Raw genomic sequence first — 19,602 nt, 5'->3', positions numbered from 1 at the left:
TGCCAAGGGTCTGGCAGGATGCACTCCCTGACCCAGGGCTGGATGCAGCCCCTCACCTCCACATGGAGCAGCTTCCTTGGAAGCTCAGCTGTGGGAAAACCTCCTCTGGATTCTGTCCCGTGGGAATTCTGGGTGCTGCTCCAGGGCATTCCTGCTTTTCCCCCATCCATTTTTATTTAATCCCATTTCCATCGGCCTGGCTGACCCTAAAGGGTTTTTCCTACACTCTGGATTCCAAACCAAGGATGGCTCCCTGTTTTCCACACCCCTGTGGGAGCTGGGAGCCGAGCTCAGTTTTCCTTACCCCGTTTTTATTTCCTCCTTCCCGCGTGCCCTCGGGTTTGCTATTGGAAGTTGGATCATTGGGATGAGGGCTGGGCTGCTGCAAGGGTGGGGGTGGCAGAAAAAGGGTTAAAATATCTGCTCCTTGGCTGGGTTTTTTTTGGGGGGGTTTTCTTTTCAAATGCACAAAGCTAAGTTTTAGGAACTAGGGAACGAGGATTTGTCAGGAAGGGAAGGCTCAGCTGTGGCTCCACCAGGACTGAAGGTGGATTTTCCTGTGGGCTCTATTCAGCAGTCAGGCTTTGCCTCCTGGCCACTCCAGTGGCTGCCAAAATTATGTGGAAAAGGGTCTGGAGGATGGAAAATGGTATTAAATGTCTCCATCACCAATCCCTCTGCCTCAAACACCTCCAGGAGCTTCGTTTTAGTCCCTAAAAATCCCATTTCTGCATCCTTGGAGAGGACACCTGAGGTCCCTCTGCCCACACCTGGCGAGGAAAAGCTGCCCATGGGATTTCTGCTGGAAGAGGGAACAGCCTGGGGATGTTCCCTGGATATTCACAGAATTAAAGGTGGGAAAAACCTCCAGGATCATCCAGCCCAAGCTGTGCCCCATCCCCACCTTGTCACCAAGTGCCACATCCAGGTGTGGACACCTCCAGGTGTGGGGACTCCAAACCTCCCTGAACACCCTTTCTGTGGAGAAATTCCTCCTGATGTCCAACCTAAACCTGCTATTTATTAATTTATCCACCCTAAACCTGCTCTTTGTTAATTTATCCAACCTAAACCTGCTATTTATTAATTTATCCAGCCTAAACCTGCTCTTTATTAATTTATCCAACCTAAACCTGCTATTTATTAATTTATCCAGCCTAAACCTGCTCTTTGTTAATTTATCTCTGCTGAACAGAGCCCTGCTGAAGGCACTACCTTTACTTTCATCTCTATTTCCTAACAAGCAGCTTAAAAACACAGCAAGTGCCCAAAGCCAAGGATTTTGGGTCAGACTGGGGGGAAACTGAAGTGATTTCTTGCAAGGAGCAGTTTGGTCCCCTAGATTTTTATCTTTTAGAAAGATACCCCAGCACTGCTCTCCCTGCTGAGCCTCACAAGGGGCTCATCTTTATTTTGAGGTGAAATTCTAAAATCTGGATTTAAATCCCAGTCTGAACCCAGAATATTTTTGATATCAAACACTAAAGGAGACAGGGCCCATCTCCTACCCAGCTCTAGCAGGGACATTTCAGTCTAACACCAGGGGAAAAAAGCAGCAATAATTAAAAGGAAAAAAAAAAAACAAAACCAACAAACATCTCCTTGTTTTCAGGTTAATATAGAAAATAAAAATAGAGGCTGGAAACAGCTGCTCTGGCAATGAACTCCTCAGGCAGCAAATCTGGCCCAAGCCAATTAGCAGGGGTGGAAGTGAGGATGAGGAGCTGGGCTTTAGCAGGACACCTGCTCCCTCTGCCCCTGGCGCTCCTCAGGTCTCCCTCTGTTGGTATTTGTACAGGAAACCTGGAATTTGCCTCTTTTTTTTACGTTTATTTTCTATATTAAACAGAACACTGCTCACGGATGCTGATGGTGGTGGAAGGGGAGGTGACACTGGGCAATACTCACGATGCCATCCCTGTCTGGTGACCCTCTGGAAAGAACAGAAAAAGGAGCTGTGTTAGTGCCCACACCACACCCAGTTAACTCCTGGAAATTGGTTTTTAAATGAATTCATGGCAGCACAAACTGGAATTATCAGCACGTCTGAGTTACCTGCTCCCCGTGGAACCCATGCAAGGTCGCAGAATTTTTTTCCCCCTCGTGTTATCAGCTGATAAATTTTAGGTTTATCAGGAGATAAAGTGCTGCTGCTGGGGCTGGCACTGTCCCAGCTGGCTCCTGCAGCATCCCACAGCCACATCCCTGCCCCGTGTCCATCCTTTGCAGGGGCCAGAAATCCCATCTGGAGGAATTTCCAGGCCCTCCTTCTGCCAGAAGGACAGACCCTTCTCTGCTGAGGCTCCCCAGGGAGCCTAATCCCCAGCTGCTGATGGGATTTGGGATCCGGGCTGCAGGGCATGCAGGGATTTAGGGAATGCAAACACATCCCGGGTTCCCTGCGCTGCCAGGGATGTGCCACGCCTGGCTCGGGCATCACGGGAGCCCTGCTGGCAGCTCCTTGTTTCACAGGGAATAACGCCAGCCCTGAAAGTTTTCCAGTCAACCCATGCCGTGTCCCATCGCTCCCATTTAGGCTCCATCGCTCTGCGCAAAACTCCCTGAAATCCTTTGGAAGTGGCAAAAATCCCTTCTGCTTTTATGCTTCCCCCTCACTGCGTGATCCCCAGCACAGGGGGTGTCACCTCCCGCCCCCATCCCGGCTGGAATTGCTGGGCAGACCCTCCCCAGCAGCTCCAGCAGAACCATTCCAGACCCATCAGCAGCTCCAGGACCCCAGCGCGGTGTCCTGGGGGGGGGGGGGTGGCAGTCCGGCCACGGCCGGGGGTGACCGCAGGGTGTGGCATCCCTGCCTTCTGCTACTCCATCCCCGCCTCCTCTCCCGCTCCATCCTCTTCCTTCTCTCCCGGTTCCATCCCCTTCCTTCCTCTCCCAGCTCCATCCCCTTCTTTCCCTCCTCTCCCGGCTCCATCCCCTCCTTTCCCTCCTCTCCCGTTCCATCCCTTTCCCTCCTCTCCCGGCTCCATCCCCTCTCTCCTCTCCCATTCCATCCCTTTCCCTCCTCTCCCATTCCATGCCCTTCCTTCCTCTCCCACTTCCATCCCCTCTCTCCTCTCCCGTCTCCATCTCTTTCCTTCCTCTCCCAGCTCCATCCCCTCCTTTCCCTCCGCTCCCGGCTCCATCCCCTTCTTTCCCTCCTCTCCCGGTTCCATTCCTCCCTTCTCTCCTCTCCCGTTCCATCCCTTTCCCTCCTCTCCCGGCTCCATCCCCTCCTTTCTCTCCTCTCGCGGCTCCGTCCCTTTCCCTCCTCTCCCGTTCCATCCCCTCTCTCCTCTCCCGGCTCCATCCCCTCTCTCCTCTCCCGTTCCATCCCCTCTCTCCTCCCCGGCTCCATCCCCTCCTTTCCCTCCTCTCCCGTTCCATCCCCTCTCTCCTCCCCGGCTCCATCCCCTCCTTTCCCTCCTCTCCCGGCTCCATCCCCTCTCTCCTCTCCCGTTCCATCCCCTCTCTCCTCTCCCGGCTCCATCCCCTCTCTCCTCTCCCGTTCCATCCCCTCTCTCCTCCCCGGCTCCATCCCCTCCTTTCCCTCCTCTCCCGGCTCCATCCCCTCTCTCCTCTCCCGTTCCATCCCCTCTCTCCTCTCCCGGCTCCATCCCTTTCCCTCCTCTCCCGGCTCCATCCCTTTCCCTCCTCTCCCGGCTCCATCCCCGCTGCCGGCGGGGATTTGGAGAGCGCCCAAAGCCCCCGGGGCCGCGACCGCGCCGTGACCCCGCCGTGCTAATCACCGCTGCCGCTAATTGCAGCGTCCTCCGGGGTGGCCTCTCCGCGACCTCCCGAGCAGCCTGGAGCCCTCCCGGCCCCGGCAGCCGCTCCCCAACCTGCCGGGAACAGCGGGATCCGTGCGGATCCCGGCGCTGGGTAAGGCAGCGCCCAGCCGCGGCTCCAGCCCATTTCCAGGATCCAAAGGAGCCTCACTGCCGCCCGTCGCGATAAATTATGGATGAGCTCACAGCCAGCTGGAGCTCCCGGCTGTCCCACAGCTCGCTGGGGGGATGCCACCACCCCTGGGGGCAGCGGGATGGCACCTCGGGGCTGCGCATCGCTCTTTTGGGGCGCGCCCCGCGTGTCCCCCGTTCTCTGCAGCGGGAAAAGCCCGGCAGAGATGCCAGTGCCACCAGGCCAGGCAGAAACCTCCAAGCAGCTCCCACCAGGGCATGGAGCAGCTCAGGGGAACAAATCCAAACGGAATAAAAGGAAAAACCTCGGAGTTTCTGCTGACAGACACAAAACACCCGAGCAGAGCTGCAGGAGGGGGCTCCCTGCTGTCCCCAGGGACTCCCTGCTGTCCCCAGGACATGGTGGCACAGGCTCCTCGGCCACAGCACTTGGGCACATCCACCCCAAAGCCACAGCAGCCACAAATTCCACATGGAATTGTTGGGGTTGGAAAACCCCTCTGGGATCATCAAACCTCAACCATTCCCAGCACTGCCAAGGCCACCCCATGTCCCCAAGTGCCACATCCACAGGGATTTTAAATCCCTCCAGGAATGGGGACTCCAATCCTCCCTGGGCAGCTGTGCCAGGGCTGGAGAACCTTTTCCATGAAGGAATTTCCCCAAAATCCACCCTGAGCCTGCCCTGGCCCAGCCTGGGGCCGTTCCCTCTCCTCCTGTCCCTGTTCCCTGGAGCACAGCCCGACCCCCCGGCTGTCCCCTCCTGTCAGGAGCTGTGCAGAGCCACAAGGGCCCCCTGAGCCTCCTTTGCTCCAGGCTGAGCCCCTTCCCAGCTCCCTCAGGAACTCTCCAGCCCCTTCCCAGCTCCCTCAGGAACTCTCCAGCCCCTTCCCAGCTCCCTCAGGGATTCTCCAGCCCCTTCCCAGCTCCCTCAGGGATTCTCCAGCCCCTTCCCAGCTCCCCCAGCCCCTCCTGGAGCTCCAGACCCTCCCCGGGCTGGGCTCAGCCCCCACACACCCCCCACCAGATGTGGGAAGAATCCCCTGCCAGATGTTTTCCGGGAAGTGAAACCCCTGTGCTGCACCTTCCCCAGCCACCAAACCCTGCACAAACATCTGCATCAATCCAATTTGCACCTCTAACGAGCTCCACAGGGCAGGGAGGAATCTGCTCCAACTCCGAGTCCTTTTCCACCGGTCCCCAAAAATCCCCCACACCCCAAGATCTCCCGGGAAATCCCACATTTGCTGCATGTGCAGGGACACAGCTGGAACACAGCTGATAAAACTCCATCCAAAGACAACAACGGGCCCGGGATGCCCCAAATTCCTGCTGCAAAGCACATTAAAGTCTCATGAGCTCTGATCAACTTACGTGGAATCAGTGTCCTTTTCTTTCCTGCGTATGCCAAAGGCCTTCCTGGTGCGTTTTTTCAATCCTGAGGGGGAAGGAACACAGAGGAAAAGGCAATATTAATGTAACCCCCCCAGTAAATCCTCCTCGAGGCTCCCCATGGCTGCAATCCATAAACGAGGTGAAAAAAGGGAAGAGCCAGAGCCAAGGGATCACAGAATTAAGGGGCTGCCAGGAGGTTGTGGGGACATTTGTTTCTGCCATTTATTTGTTCATTTAACACTTATTAACTCCCTCCCAGTGTGTGGGACTGAGTTATTTCCCACTTAATTTTTGTTTCACAGTTATTATTTCCCAGTTAATATTTCCCACTCAATATTTGTTTCAGTTATTACTTCCCACTCAATATTTGTCTCACAGATTTTTTTTTTCCCAGTTAATTGCTTCACTGTTATTATTTCCCAGTTAATATTTGTTTAACAATTATTACTTCCCAGTTAGTATTTATTTCCCAGTTAATATCCTTTCTCACATGTAATTTTTTTTTCCCAGTTAATTGTTTCACAGTTGGTATTTCCCAGCTAATATTTCTCATTCAATATTTGTTTCCCAGTCAATATTTTCCAGCTAATATTTCTCACTCAATATCTGTTTCCCAGTCAATATTTCCCAGCTAATATTTCTCACTCAATATTTGTTTCCCAGCTATTATTCCCAATATTTCTGCCTGAATGACTCCCTCCTTTCCCATGCTGTTTGTGGGCACTGATGAAAGGAGGAAAAACCCTCCTGGGTGTTAAAACCCACTTTAAACCCGAGTTTGGCTGTGCTCAGCACTGAGTTTTATCTGCTCAATGCCTGGCACCAAGCACTGCAGAGCCAGCTGGGAAATCCTGGAATTCCAGAGCCCCCAGGAGCAGAAGGAGCACAGTGGGTTCCTCCAGGCTCTTCCCTAGGCCTGCTGCTCCAGCTAAGTGCAGTTAATTCCCATAAGAAAGAACCGAAAGAATGAGAACCAGTTCACAGAACAACCCATTCTTGTCATGAAAAATGAGTTACAATAACAAAATAAAGAATAATCCTAAACAACAACTCCAGCCCATAAGCATCCACAAAAAAAAAAAAAAAAATAAAAATGTCAACACCTCTAAAAGAAAAGCCTGGCAGAGTCACACACAAGCACCTTCTAACCAACAGCACAAGCAGCAAAAAATGACCAGGAATTCGAGTCGGACCTTGGTCCTGATCAGAAACTTCACAGCTCATTTTGCTCACTCAGTATTTGTCTCCCACTTATTGTTTCCCACTCAATATTTGTTTCAGAGCTATCATTTCCCAGTTCATATTTGTTTCACAGTTATTATTTCCCAGTTCATATTTGTTTCACAGTTATTATTTCCCAGTTGATATTTTTCTCCCAGCTATTTTTTCCTCACTTAATATTTCTCACTCCATATTTGTTTCCCAGTTAATATTTGTTTCTCCCAGTTATTATTTCCCAGTTCATATTTATTTCACAGTTATTATTTCCCAGTTAACATTTTTCTCCCAGCTATTTTTTTTCCCCAGTTAATATTTCCCACTCAATATTTGTTTCCCAGTCATTATTTGTCACTCAATATTTGTTTCCCAGTTAATATTTCTCACTCGGTATTTGTTTCCCAGTAATTATTTCCCAATTAATATTTGTTTCCCAGTCAATATTTGTTTCCCAGTCAATATTTGTTTCCCAGTCAATATTTGTTTCAGAGTTTTTATTTCCCAGTTAACATTTTTCTCCCAGCTAATTTTTTCCCCCAGTTAATATTTCTCACTCAGTATTTGTTCCCCAGTCAATATTTCCCAATATTATTTCAATAATATTGAAATATGTGTTTCCCAGTTATTTTTTCCCCACTCAATATTTGTTTCACAGTTATTATTTCCCAGTTAACATTTTTCTCCCAGCTAATTTTTCCCCCAGTTAAGATTTCCCAGTCAATATTTGTTTCCCACTTAATATTTGTTTCAGAGCTATTATTTCCCAGTTAACATTTGTTTCACAGTTAATATTTCCCAGCTAATATTTGTTTCACAGTTAATATTTCCCAGCTAATATTTATTTCACAGTTAATATTTCCCAGTTAACATTTTTCTCCCAGCTAATTTTTTTTCCCCAGTTAATATTTCCCACTCAATATTTGTTCCCCAGTTATTATTTCCCAGTCAATATTTATTTCCCAGTCAATATTTCCCAGTCATTATTTGTTTCCCAGTCATTATTTGTCACTCAATATTTGTTTCCCAGTTAATATTTCTCACTCAGTATTTGTTTCCCAGTAATTATTTCCCAATTAATATTTGTTTCCCAGTCAGTATTTGTTTCCCAGTCAATATTCCCCAGTTAATATTTGTTTCTCCCAGTTATTATTTCCCAGTTCATATTTATTTCACAATTATTTCCCAGTTAACATTTTTCTCCCAGCTATTTTTTTCCCCAGTTAATATTTCCCACTCAATATTTGTTTCTCAATCATTATTTGTTCCCCAGTTATTATTTGTTTCAGAGTTTTTGTTTCCCAGTTAATATTTGTCACTCAATATTTGTTTCCCAGTTAATATTTCCCAGTCAATATTTGTTTCCCAGTCAATATTTCCCAATATTATTTCAATAATATTGAAATATGTGTTTCCCAGTTATTTTTTCCCCACTCAATATTTGTTTCACAGTTATTATTTCCCAGTTAACATTTTTCTCCCAGCTAATTTTTCCCCCAGTTAAGATTTCCCTGTCAATATTTATTTCCCAGTTAATATTTGTTTCCCAGTAATTATTTCCCAGTCAATATTTGTTTCCCAGTCAATATTTCCCAGTCAATATTTGTTTCCCAGTCAATATTTGTTACCCAGTAATTATTTCCCAGTTAATATTTGTTTCCCAGTCAATATTTGCTTCCCAGTCAATATTTCCCAGCTATTATTCCCGATATTTCTGCCTGAATGACTCCCTCTTTTCCCTGCTGTTTGTGGGCACTGATGAAAGGAGGAAAAGCCCTCCTGGGTGTTAAAACCCACTTTAAACCCGAGTTTGGGGTTCCAGGGAGCTCAGCCCGTGCCCTTCATCCCGCCTGGCACAGCCACAGCAGCTCCAGATGTGCCCCCAAAATCACACCCAGAGCGGGGCTCTCAGGGAATTTCTGGGGTTTGGGGGATGAAGGAGATGGCAGAGCTTCCCTTCACCCCACATTATAAAGCTTATTATTATTAATTAACAGATTAAACAGATTATTTTTATTAATTAAACAGATTATAAAACTTATTATTATATGCTATATTAAATAATAAATTATTATCTAGAAATCAATGTAGAACCTCAGTGTGGGTATCCTTCCCTCAAAAACAACAAAACAAAACAAACAAAAAAAAACCGCCAAAAAACCAAAAAGAAAACAAAAAAAAAAAAAACACAAAAAAACCACACAAAAACAAACAGAAAAAAACAAACAAAAAAACCCCAAAAAAACCAACCAAAAACCAAAAAAACAAACAACCAACCAAAAAAAAACCAAAAAAAAAACCAAACCCCCACCCCAAAAAAAAAAAAACAAAAAACCCAACAAAAACCCCAATCAAAAAACCACACCAAAAAAAAAAAAAAAAAGCCACAACAAAACCCCGAAAATTCCCACTGGAAGCATTTTTCCTCCTCGAGGCTCTGCCATTCCATCTGCCCCAGCCCCGTTTTCCTGCATCTCCTCAAAATCCACCCCCCCATGAACTGCCAGCACCAACTCTGCCAATATTTATGGAAAAAACGCCGATTTTGGGGCAGATGTGTCAAACCTCGCCTCAAACAGCTTTTCCTGCAGCCCAGAATTCCCATTCCCAGTTTTCCAGGAGGGAAAGGGAACACCTGGGCTGTCCCAGCCGCCGTGGGAGCTCTGCTCCTCCTCTCCCAAATTTGGGTTGGGATTCCACAAACTCTGCATAAATCCCATTTTCCTTCACATTCCTCCTCTCCAATCCCAAAATTGGGTTGGGATTTCACAAAATCTGCATAAATCCCATTTTCCTTCACATTCCTCCTTCCCAAACCCAAAACTGGGCTGGGATTCCTGCTACAAACTATGGATAAATCCCATTTTCCTTCACATTCCTTCTCTCCAATCCCAAAATTGGGTTGAGATTCCACAAAATCTGGATAAATTCCACTTTCCTTCGTGGTCCTTCTCTCCCAAAATTGGGTCCAGATTCCTGCCACAAATTCTGGATAAATCCCATATTCCCTCATATGCTTCCTTTCCCAATATTGGGTCGGGATTCCACTACAAACTCTGCATAAATCCCATTTTCCGTCAGATTCCTTCTCTCCAATCCCAATACTGGGTCGGGATTCCACAAATTCTGGATAAAACCCATTTTCCTTCAGATTCCTTCTCTCCAATCCCAATAGTGGATTTGGATTCCTGACACAAACTCTGCATAAATCCCATTTTCTTTCACATTCCTCCTCTCCAAACCCAAAATTGCATTGGGATTCCTGCTACAAACCCTGGATAAATCCCATTTTCTTTCACATTCCTTCTCTCCAATCCCAATATTGGGTTGGGATTCCACAAACTCTGCATAAATCCAATTTTCCTTGACATTCCTTCTCTCCAATCCCAATACTGGGTCGAAATTCCACAAATTCTGGATAAATCCCACTTTCCTTCGTGTTCCTCCTCTCCCAAAATTGGGTCCAGATTCCTGCCACAAACTCTGAATAAATCCCATTTTCCTTCAGATTCCTTCTCTCCAATCCCAAAATTGGGTTGGGATTCCAGCCACAAACTCTGGAAAAATCCCATTTTCCCTCTTACGCTTCCTCTCCCAAGTTTGGGTCGGGATTGCTGCCACAAACTCTGCATAAATCCCATTTTCCTTCACATTCCTTCTCTCCAGTCCCAAAATTGGGTTGAGATTCCACAAAATTTGGATAAATCCCACTTTCCTTTGTGTTCCTCCTCTCCCAAAACTGGGTCCAAATTCCTGCCACAAACTCTGGGTAAATCCCATTTTCCTTCACATTCCTTCTCTCCAATCCCAATATTGGGTTGGGATTCCACAAACTCAGGATAAATCCCATTTTCCTTCACATTCCCCCTCTCCAAACCCAAACCCCAAAATTTAGGTCGGGATTCCACTACAAACTCTGGATAAACCCCATTTTCCTTCACATTCCTCCTCTCCAAACCCAAGTTTGGGTTGGGATTCCACAAAATCTGGATAAATTCCATTTTCCTTCAGATTCCTTCTCTCCAATCCCAATAGTGGATTTGGATTCCAGCCACAAACTCTGCATAAATCCCATTTTCCTTGACATTCCTCCTCTCCAAACCCAAACCCGGGTTGGGATTCCACAAACTCTGCATAAATCCCATTTTCCTTGACATTCCTCCTCTCCAAACCCAAACCCGGGTTGGGATTCCACAAACTCTGCATAAATCCCATTTTCCTTGACATTCCTCCTCTCCAAACCCAAACCCGGGTTGGGATTCCACAAACTCTGGGTAAATCCCATTTTCCTTCACGTTCCTCCTCTCCAAACCCAAGTTTGGGTTGGGATTCCACAAACTCTGGGTAAATCCCATTTTCCTTGACATTCCTCCTCTCCAAACCCAAACCCGGGTTGGGATTCCACAAACTCTGGGTAAATCCAATTTTCCTTCACATTCCTCCTCTCCAAACCCAAACCCGGGTTGGGATTCCACAAACTCTGGGTAAATCCCATTTTCCACCTCCACCAGCTCTGGGTGCTCAACACCAGCATTTCGGGCGGGATTTCACCCCAAATCCGCGTTTTTAAGGCTGGCACTAAAAAGGAGCAGCAGGCCTGGCCTAAAGCCAGGTTTAATTTCTGAGCTGGGGAGATTTTCCCACCCTCTCCCTGCAGAGCTGCAGGTGAGAAACACGAAGCGTTCATTATATTTCTACTAATTAATTGTGCCTATAAATTATATTAATTATACATATTTTATAGTCTACATTTTTCTATTTTATATTTTCTAACGTTATGTATTATATATTTTATATATTGTATTTTATAGTATTTCATTTGATATATTAATTAACATACATAATATTCTATTTTATATATAATTTTATTATTCTATATTTTTATAAAATATGCAATATTATACATTACATTTTATATTTCATTATTATAGTCTATTGTTCTATATTCTTTATATTGCATGATATAGTATTTTATAATCTATATTATTTTATAGCATTTAATATTATTTTAAAATATTATATATTATACATTATATATTATAGATATTTTATAGTATTTTATTTTTATAATGTGATATATAGTTGATATATTGCATTTTACAGTAATCTATATTTTATTAATTATATTAATTATTATATATTAATTAATTCAGGGCTGGACAAAGCTTGGAATAACCTGGGATATTGGGAATTGTCAGGGTTGGAATGGGATGAGCTTGAAGGTGCTTCCAACCCAAACCATTCCAGGATTTTATTATTAATATTATTTTTTAATAATTAACATCAACTCCATTAACAAGCTGCACCTTTAATGATTTCCATTATTCATTATTTAATGTATTTATTTCATTTATTTGTGGGGCTGAAGCAGAGGCAGGCTGGGAAATCTCATCCTTGCTGCTCCAATTATCCCAAAATTCCTGCAATTTACCCCAAATTAATCCCAACCCGAGCTTTTCAGTTCTTGACTGTGAGTAGGTGGAGAATTTTAGGATTTTTTTTCCTCAATACATCATTAAAAAAAAAAAAAAAAAAAAAAAAAAAAAAAACCAACAAAACAAAAAAACCCCAAAAACCTAAACCCAAATGACACCAAAGAAAAAAATCAGAATTTAAAGACAAATGAAAAGTGTTTTTTCCAAGGCTGGGGTGGGTAAGGAATATTTTCCCAGATGATTTAGGATTTAAAAATCTGCTTTTAAACCAAATTCTCACTGCCAGCACCCACCCGGTGTAAACTGGGATGAGCTGGGGAATTCCCTTCCCAGTCCCACCAAAAGTCTGGAGGGGAAGGGCAGGAATTCCTGCAGGGCAGCCCCAAAAAACTCTGGCTCCAAGAATGAAAATGGGAAAAAAAATTAAAACAGAAAATATTAAAATGGGAAAACAAATTTGAGAGTTAAAACAGGGAAAAAAATTAAAACAGTTAAAAACGGGGAAAAAACTGAGAGTTAAAAACGGGGAAAAAATTTGAGAGTTAAAACAGGAAAAAATAGAGCTAAAACGGGAAAAAAATTGAGAGTTAAAACGGGAAAAAAATTGAGAGTTAAAACGGGAAAAAAATTAAGAGTTAAAACGGGAAAAAAGCAGTTAAAACAGGAAAAAATAGAGTTAAAATGGGAAAAAATAGAGCTAAAAAGGGGGAAAAAATGAGAATTAAAATGGGAAAAAATAGAGTTAAAATGGGAAAAAAATGAGAGTTAAAATGGGAAAAAATTGAGAACTAAAACGGGAAAAAAAGAGTTAAAACAGGAAAAAATAGAGTTAAAATGGGAAAAAAAACCAGAGTTAAAACGGGAAAAAAATTGAGAATTAAAATGGGAAAAAATAATTAAAACGGGAAAAAATAGAGTTAAAATGGGGAAAAAATTGAGAATTAAAATGAGAATTAAAATGGGAAAAAAACACCCAACACCCAAGTGCCATGTGGGCTCCAAGCTGGAGCAGCCTGGGAGCCCCCAGCCCTCGGGGGGCACCGGCAGCGGGGTTTGGTGCCCATCCGAGCTCGCCTCAGCCCCGCCATGGGCGGCACAGCAAACAGGGCCACGCTGGGGATCCGCCCCAAATCCACCTGCACAGCCTGCATAGAGAGAGATGGGAAAAGGAAAATAGGTACATAGGTACGGGAAAATAAAGCCATATATGTATAGGGAAATAAATCCATATACATATGGGAAAATAAATCCATATATGTATATATATGGGAAAAGGAAAATAGGTACATAGGTATGGGAAAATAAAGCCATATATGTATAGGGAAATAAATCCATATATGTATAGGGAAATAAATCCATATATGTATATATATGGGAAAATGAAAATAAATACATATATACGGGAAAATAAATCCATATATGTATAGGGAAATAAATCCATATATGTATATATACAGGGAAATAAACCCATATACATACGGGAAAATAAATCCATATATGTATATATAGGGAAATAAATCCATATATGTATATATATAGGGAAATAAATCCATATATATATGGGAAAATAACTCCATATATGCATATATATATATATATAGGGAAATAAATCCATATTTATATATATATAGGGAAATAAATCCATATTTTATATATATATATAGGGAAATAAATCCATATATATATATATAGGGAAATAAATCCATATACATATATATAAATATATATATATAAAAAATATATATATGGGAAAATAAATCCATATATATATGGGAAAATAAAAATATATACATATATATGGGAAAATAAATCCTTATCTATATATATGGGAAAATAAATCCCCACATATGTATATGGGCAAAATAAATCTCTCTCTCTCTCTATATATATATGGGAAAATAAAACCCTACATATGTATATGGGAAGAATGAATCCCTATATATATATGGGAAAAGAAATCCCTATATATGTCTTTAGGGAAATAAATCCCCATGTGTGTATGGGAAAGGGGCAGAATTCCCATCCCCTCCCTTGCCGAGGCACTCGGATCCTCACTGACAGGTCTGGGGTATCCCAACACTTCCAGGCCCTGCTCTGGGGAGCAGCTCTGCCTTCCCCTCCTTCCCAGTTTTTCCCTCACGTTCCTCCTCTCCAATCCCAAAACGGGATTGGGATTCCTGCCACAAATTCTGGATAAATCCCGTTTTCCTTCGTGTTCCTCCTCTCCCAAATTTGGGTTGGGATCCCAGCCACAAACTCTGCATAAATCCCATTTTCCTTCACATTCCTTCTCTCCAATCCCAAAACTGGGTTGAGATTCCACAAATTCTGGATAAATCCCATTCTCCTTCAGATTCCTTCTCTCCAATCCCAAAATTGGGTTGGGATTCCACAAACTCTGGATAAATCCCATTTTCCTTCACATTCCTTCTCTCCAATCCCAAAACTGGGTTGAGATTCCACAAACTCTGGATAAATCCCATTTTCCTTCAGATTCTTTCTCTCCAATCCCAAAACTGGGTTGAGATTCCACAAATTCTGGATAAATCCCATTCTCCTTCAGATTCCTTCTCTCCAATCCCAAAATTGGGTTGGGATTCCACAAACTCTGGGTAAATCCCATTTTCCTTCACATTCCTTCTCTCTAATCCCAATATTGGGTTGAGATTCTACAAACTCTGGATAAATCCCACTCTCCTTCAGATTCCTTCTCTCCAAGCCCAATATTAGGTTGGGATTGCTGCCACAAACTCTGGGTAAATCCCATTTTCCACCTCCACCAGCTCTGGGCGCTCAACATCAACATTTAGGGCAGGATTTCACCCCAAATCCGCGTTTTTAAGGGATAAAACCCCGCATGGGGGGGTCCAAGGCACGCGGCCCCCGACCTCACCTGGAATTTTTTTTCCTGCAATCCCCAGAACAGGAGTGAGGCCGGTGACTCACCCAGGAAATTCCTGCCTTGGCAGGAAATCCCAAATTCCTGCGTTTGGGCACCAGTTCCAGATGCCCACGGGCACATTTTAAACTGGGCTCACCCCAAGGAGGAGTTTTGCCTGGTTTTTTTTAGGTTTTGTCTTTTTTTTTTTTTTGGTTTGCCACTGTTCCCCAGGTTTTCCCTTTTAAATTTTTTTTTAGGTTTTGCCTCTTTTTGTTTTGGGGGCTTTTTTGTTTGTTTTTGAACCCCAAACCTGAGAGCTCCAGAGCTTTTCCCCACTTCTCTTCCAAGCTTTTCACTTCCAAGGCCCCATTCCCACAAAATTCCTCCTTGACAGCTCAAACCCACCTGGATCAGCCCCCAAAAAACATCCCAAAATTCTCCATGGGCATCTTTGGTCTTGAGCAAGGTGGGATGTCCCCAACCCCCAGCCCATCCTGGGATACAAGAGCAGCCAAATCCCTGGATCAGGCTCAGCATTTCCTGGGAAAAGGGGGGGGGGGGGAAATCTTCTCCCACATCCTGAAAAAGTGGTTTCCTTCCCAGTTCTGCAGAAAATTCCAGCAGGTCTGGAAAACTCCATCTCAGAGGGCAAAGATGAGATATCCTACACCAAGCCCTGGATCTCCTCGGATCCGAGCTCAGCCGTGGAATCCTGACCGAACTCTGGAAAATCCAGCTCCTGGCTCAGTGTTCTGGGAATTTTCTGGGATGGTTTTCCATCCATGCCTGAATCCATGATATTCCATCAAACCTGCTGGTGGCTTTCTCAAATCCAAACCCCAGATTTGCCTCCTCGAATCCATCTCCCCCCCAGTTTTATCTCCTCAAATCCAAATCCCCCCCCCCCGAAATTTCCCAGATAATTTCCTTGCCGAGTCCTGCAGACAACGCTGAGCAGATTCAAACCGAGATTACTGAAATAAAGTCAATTTTCAACCAACAAAAAGGATTTTTTTTTGGATGTGCCATTGATGCCTCTGGGCCCAGCACTCCAAAAGCAGAGACCACCAGGGCTCCTAAAGATCATTCCAGAAAGATTTTCCCCGGTTTGGATGTGACCAGAGAATCCCAGACTGGTTTGGGCTGGGAGGGACCCAAAATCCTCTCTCAGCCCACCCCTGACAGGGGCTGGGACACCTTCCACTGTCCCCAGCTGGACAGAACATCCCCGTGGAAATTCCCTGAGTGACCAAACTCCCCAGATCTGAAGAGACTCCAAGAAATTCCCACCCTGGGAAGGCTTCTCCCCCGCTTTGGGGTCTGGAGGAGCACCCCAGGAGAAGCAGGAACGCCCTTTTCCAAAGGAACCACGCCTGCTCCCGTCTCCCCAGGATCCCCCGAGCTCCTCCCCGAGGAGGAGCCATTCCCAAACTTCACCAAAGCCTCCCCACGCCCTGCGGATGCAGCCGGGCGTTCCAAAAGGAGTCAAACCCGTTCCGTGCCCGGCTCTTCACCTCCGCCGCGCGCCCACGGCGCTTCCGAGCCGTTCCCAATCCCCGGGAACGTCCAAAGCCCTCTCGTTCCACGCGTGGTGGGACCTCCGGGGGGTTTCATCCCCACCCCAGCCCTGCTTCCCACCCGGCCGAGCGAAGCCAAGCACGGCTGGAATGTTCCTGCCCCAGTGGAGGTGCAGGAATTTCCATTCCTGGAGACGCCTGCGGCGCCTTCGGTGTCCTCCAGCGAGGGTTTGGGGTCTGGGGAAACAAAAACCTCTTTTGCATGTTTTTTTTTTTTTGGGGTATCATTGGGATTTTTTAGACATCCACGAAAAAGAAACATTTTTCGCGCATCTCACTGAAGAATGACAAAATATTCCATATATTGAGGATGATGTCCCTATCCAGCAAAAGTTGCTCATCCTGCGCCGTTCCCAACCAGGTGAATTCCCTTTTTTTCCCCAGGAAAAGGATCCAAAGGGAATCCATGAGCCAGGCCCACCCTGCTGGCCATGGGTGGCCTCAGGTCCTGCACCCACCCTCCACTTCCAGCTCAGTATCCACCACTCCAGCAGGAAAAATGATTTAAATAATTAATCACAGTAATAATTAAACCCCTTTAAGCTGCTCGCTGCGAGGAGCTCTCGGCGTTTTGCACAGGTTGAAAAGTTTCAGCTCCAATTAAGCCAAGCTTGTTAAAACCATTGAATTAGTTGTATTAATATTAAATAAATCTAAATATTAAATACATCTAATTTTATTTAAAAATAAAATAAAATTTAAAATAAAAATTAAATTTTAATAAATAAATAAAATTAAAATGAATAAAATGTTATTAAAAATAAAATTAAATAAGGGGCCAGAGTTTCAGTGGCATCTTGGATTGAAGTTCCACTCTCCCACGAATCCAGCCAATTTCCAACTATTTCAAAACTCAAAAAAACCCAGGAATTAGTTCTAATTTTCCAACTTCCATTCTTGGTTTGCATCAACCACTTGAGGAACATTTCAAGCTGTTTAATAATTCACTTTTTATGACTAGTATTTAATTTTTTCCCCATGCACGACTGGGTCATGGAAGGTGATTCCACCTCTGCCCGAGCGCGATGCCCCAGCCCTGGATCCATCTCCAGTGTGGGGCTGGGCAGTGACCAAAGCTCCTGCCAGGCCAAAACCCTCAAGAAATAAAACTAAACCCCAAAAAAAAAAAACCACCCCAAAACCAAAAACCCCAAATCCCAAAAGAGCCTCAAAACCCCAATTTACTTCCCCCAAGCAGGCTCAAAACTGAATAAATAACTCAAGGCAAGGCCTACAGCAGGACAGCTTCACTTTATCCACAGGAATTCCTCCGTGAAGGTTGGAATTTTGGGAGCAGCCAGGTTCTTAATGGCATTTTCCCTGCCATGACCCGCTCCTGTCGTGGGATGGGTTTGATGTCATGGGCTAAAATTAAAACCTCTTTTGCTTGTGACTCTCATCAGCACCAGGGAGAGCAGGGAAGGCTTTTCCTGGGATCTAAGGGACAACAAAACTCATTTCCTTCACAGCCAAGCCTCCAAAACCCATCCCAGGAGAGGCCGATCCCGGTGCCCACACGCGGCCGTGACGACACCCCAATTCCCGAGGCCAGGGAAATACCTCAAACCCACAGAAATTCCACGGACCCCGAGGCCTCTCCAGGTGAATTTGGGCAGGGGGCAGCCCCAGATTCCGGGGATACTCCGGGAAGCAATTTCCCAATTTCTGCCTGTCATTCCGGGGAGCTCCCTGGGTTGGAAGAGGCTCCACCAAGCCAGGCCCTGCTGCTGCTGCCACCAACGGGCCAGAAATCCCCCAAAATCCAACACATTTTGCTCTTGCTGGCCCTGGAGTATCCATTCTGCTAAAATACAATTGAATCCAAGACATCCTTTCCCTGCATCCTGCTCCAGAAGGAATTAAAATTACAAATAATAAAGGAGAGCTTTACATACGGCCGAGACAGACGACAGAGGATAAAATTCCTGTCGTGCCCAGAGGCTTTTCCCACACAGGATCAGACACAGCGCCCTGAAGCACCCTGAGCCTGGAGCCCATATTCCCTCCTCATCCCCTTTTCTATGCCGAGAAACCCCAATCCAGCATCTCCTCCTCCTTCCCCCGACCTGCATCTCCAGGGCTCGGCAAGGAAAAAAATCATCTCGAGCTCCGATTCCCTCGTTTCCCACTGAAATGACGCTCATCCACCACCCAGGGAAAACCACCGAATCCCCTCCAGCAGCTGCACACCCCCCAGCTCCATCCTCCGTGCAGCACAGCAGGATAAAAATCGGGATTTCGGGATCCTAATCCCGACGGAGGAAGCGGCAGCTCCGCGGAAAACCGGGAATTCGCACAGCCCGAGCTGCCTACACAGGGCTGGGGATGGAATTGCAAATAACCTGATGGGCTCGGTATTATATCACCACGGCGGCGCTCGGCTGAGCCTCCAGCCGCTCGGGATTAGGGGGAGGGGAGGGTTTGATTGAGTTCTGATTAACGGTATTAATTTATTTCGGAAAGGACGGAGCCCCCCGGGCACGGGCTCGGCGCCTCCTCCCCTCCAGAGCCGGGCGAGCCCCGCGGAAGAACGCGCCCGGCTCATCACCTACCTTCCATCATGGTGGCAGAATTGCATTCCTCAATTTCCGAGGAGCCTGAAAAAAACGCAGGAGAGCGCGATCCCCCGTCAGCAGCGCTTCCCGGGCGGCGGGGAGGAGGAGGAGGAGGACGAGGAGGAGGAGGAAGGAGCGGGAATGCCGCGGCTACGGGCAGGCCATGGATGCTGCTGCGCCTGTATCACCTCCAGGATGGCACCGCGGAGGATGCTCGCAGAAAGGGAGGACGAGGCGGGCTCGCTGCCTCCCGCCCCGCACTCCTCACATGCGCGCTCGCTCCCGACACACCCCCAGGGAACGCTCCAACCTATTTCCCAGATTTTTTTTTTTTTTTTTTTCCCCCCCCTCTTTTCCAGCCTCCCCAGCGCCGTTTTCCCCAAAAGCAGAAGCCCTGTCCGCACCTCGTGACGCACTTCCCCTCCCTTAATCCTATTGCGGCCAGCCCGATTAATTCCCGGCCGCTGTCAGAGCGGGAGCGTGCGGGGCTGGGATCGGGAAAAAGGGATCGATCCCGCCTGGAGAAGGCAGCGGAGCGCGGGGACGGAGCCGGGCAGCGCCGGGCCCTCCTGGCAGCCGCTCCCGCTGCCATCCCAGGGACAAATCCATCGCTGACGTCACGGCGCC

General features: G+C 46.1%; 1 protein-coding gene across 1 annotated transcript in view; it reads right to left on the bottom strand.

The window, feature by feature from the left end:
• Nucleotides 1-19,175, bottom strand: part of SGIP1 (SH3GL interacting endocytic adaptor 1) — a 54,088-nt gene extending 34,913 nt beyond the window's left edge. The window contains 3 exon segments of the mRNA XM_053985424.1: nucleotides 1,909-1,933; nucleotides 5,292-5,355; nucleotides 18,973-19,175. Coding sequence (XP_053841399.1) covers nucleotides 1,909-1,933; nucleotides 5,292-5,355; nucleotides 18,973-18,982 — 99 coding nt within the window. The 5' untranslated portion in view covers nucleotides 18,983-19,175.
• Between the last annotated feature and the right edge of the window lie 427 nt (nucleotides 19,176-19,602).

This window comes from Vidua macroura, chromosome 9 (genome assembly GCF_024509145.1).
Source record: "Vidua macroura isolate BioBank_ID:100142 chromosome 9, ASM2450914v1, whole genome shotgun sequence".
Classification (NCBI taxonomy): domain Eukaryota; kingdom Metazoa; phylum Chordata; class Aves; order Passeriformes; family Viduidae; genus Vidua; species Vidua macroura.
Note: the sequence above shows the minus strand (reverse complement) of the source record. Positions and strands in the feature narration are given on the sequence as shown.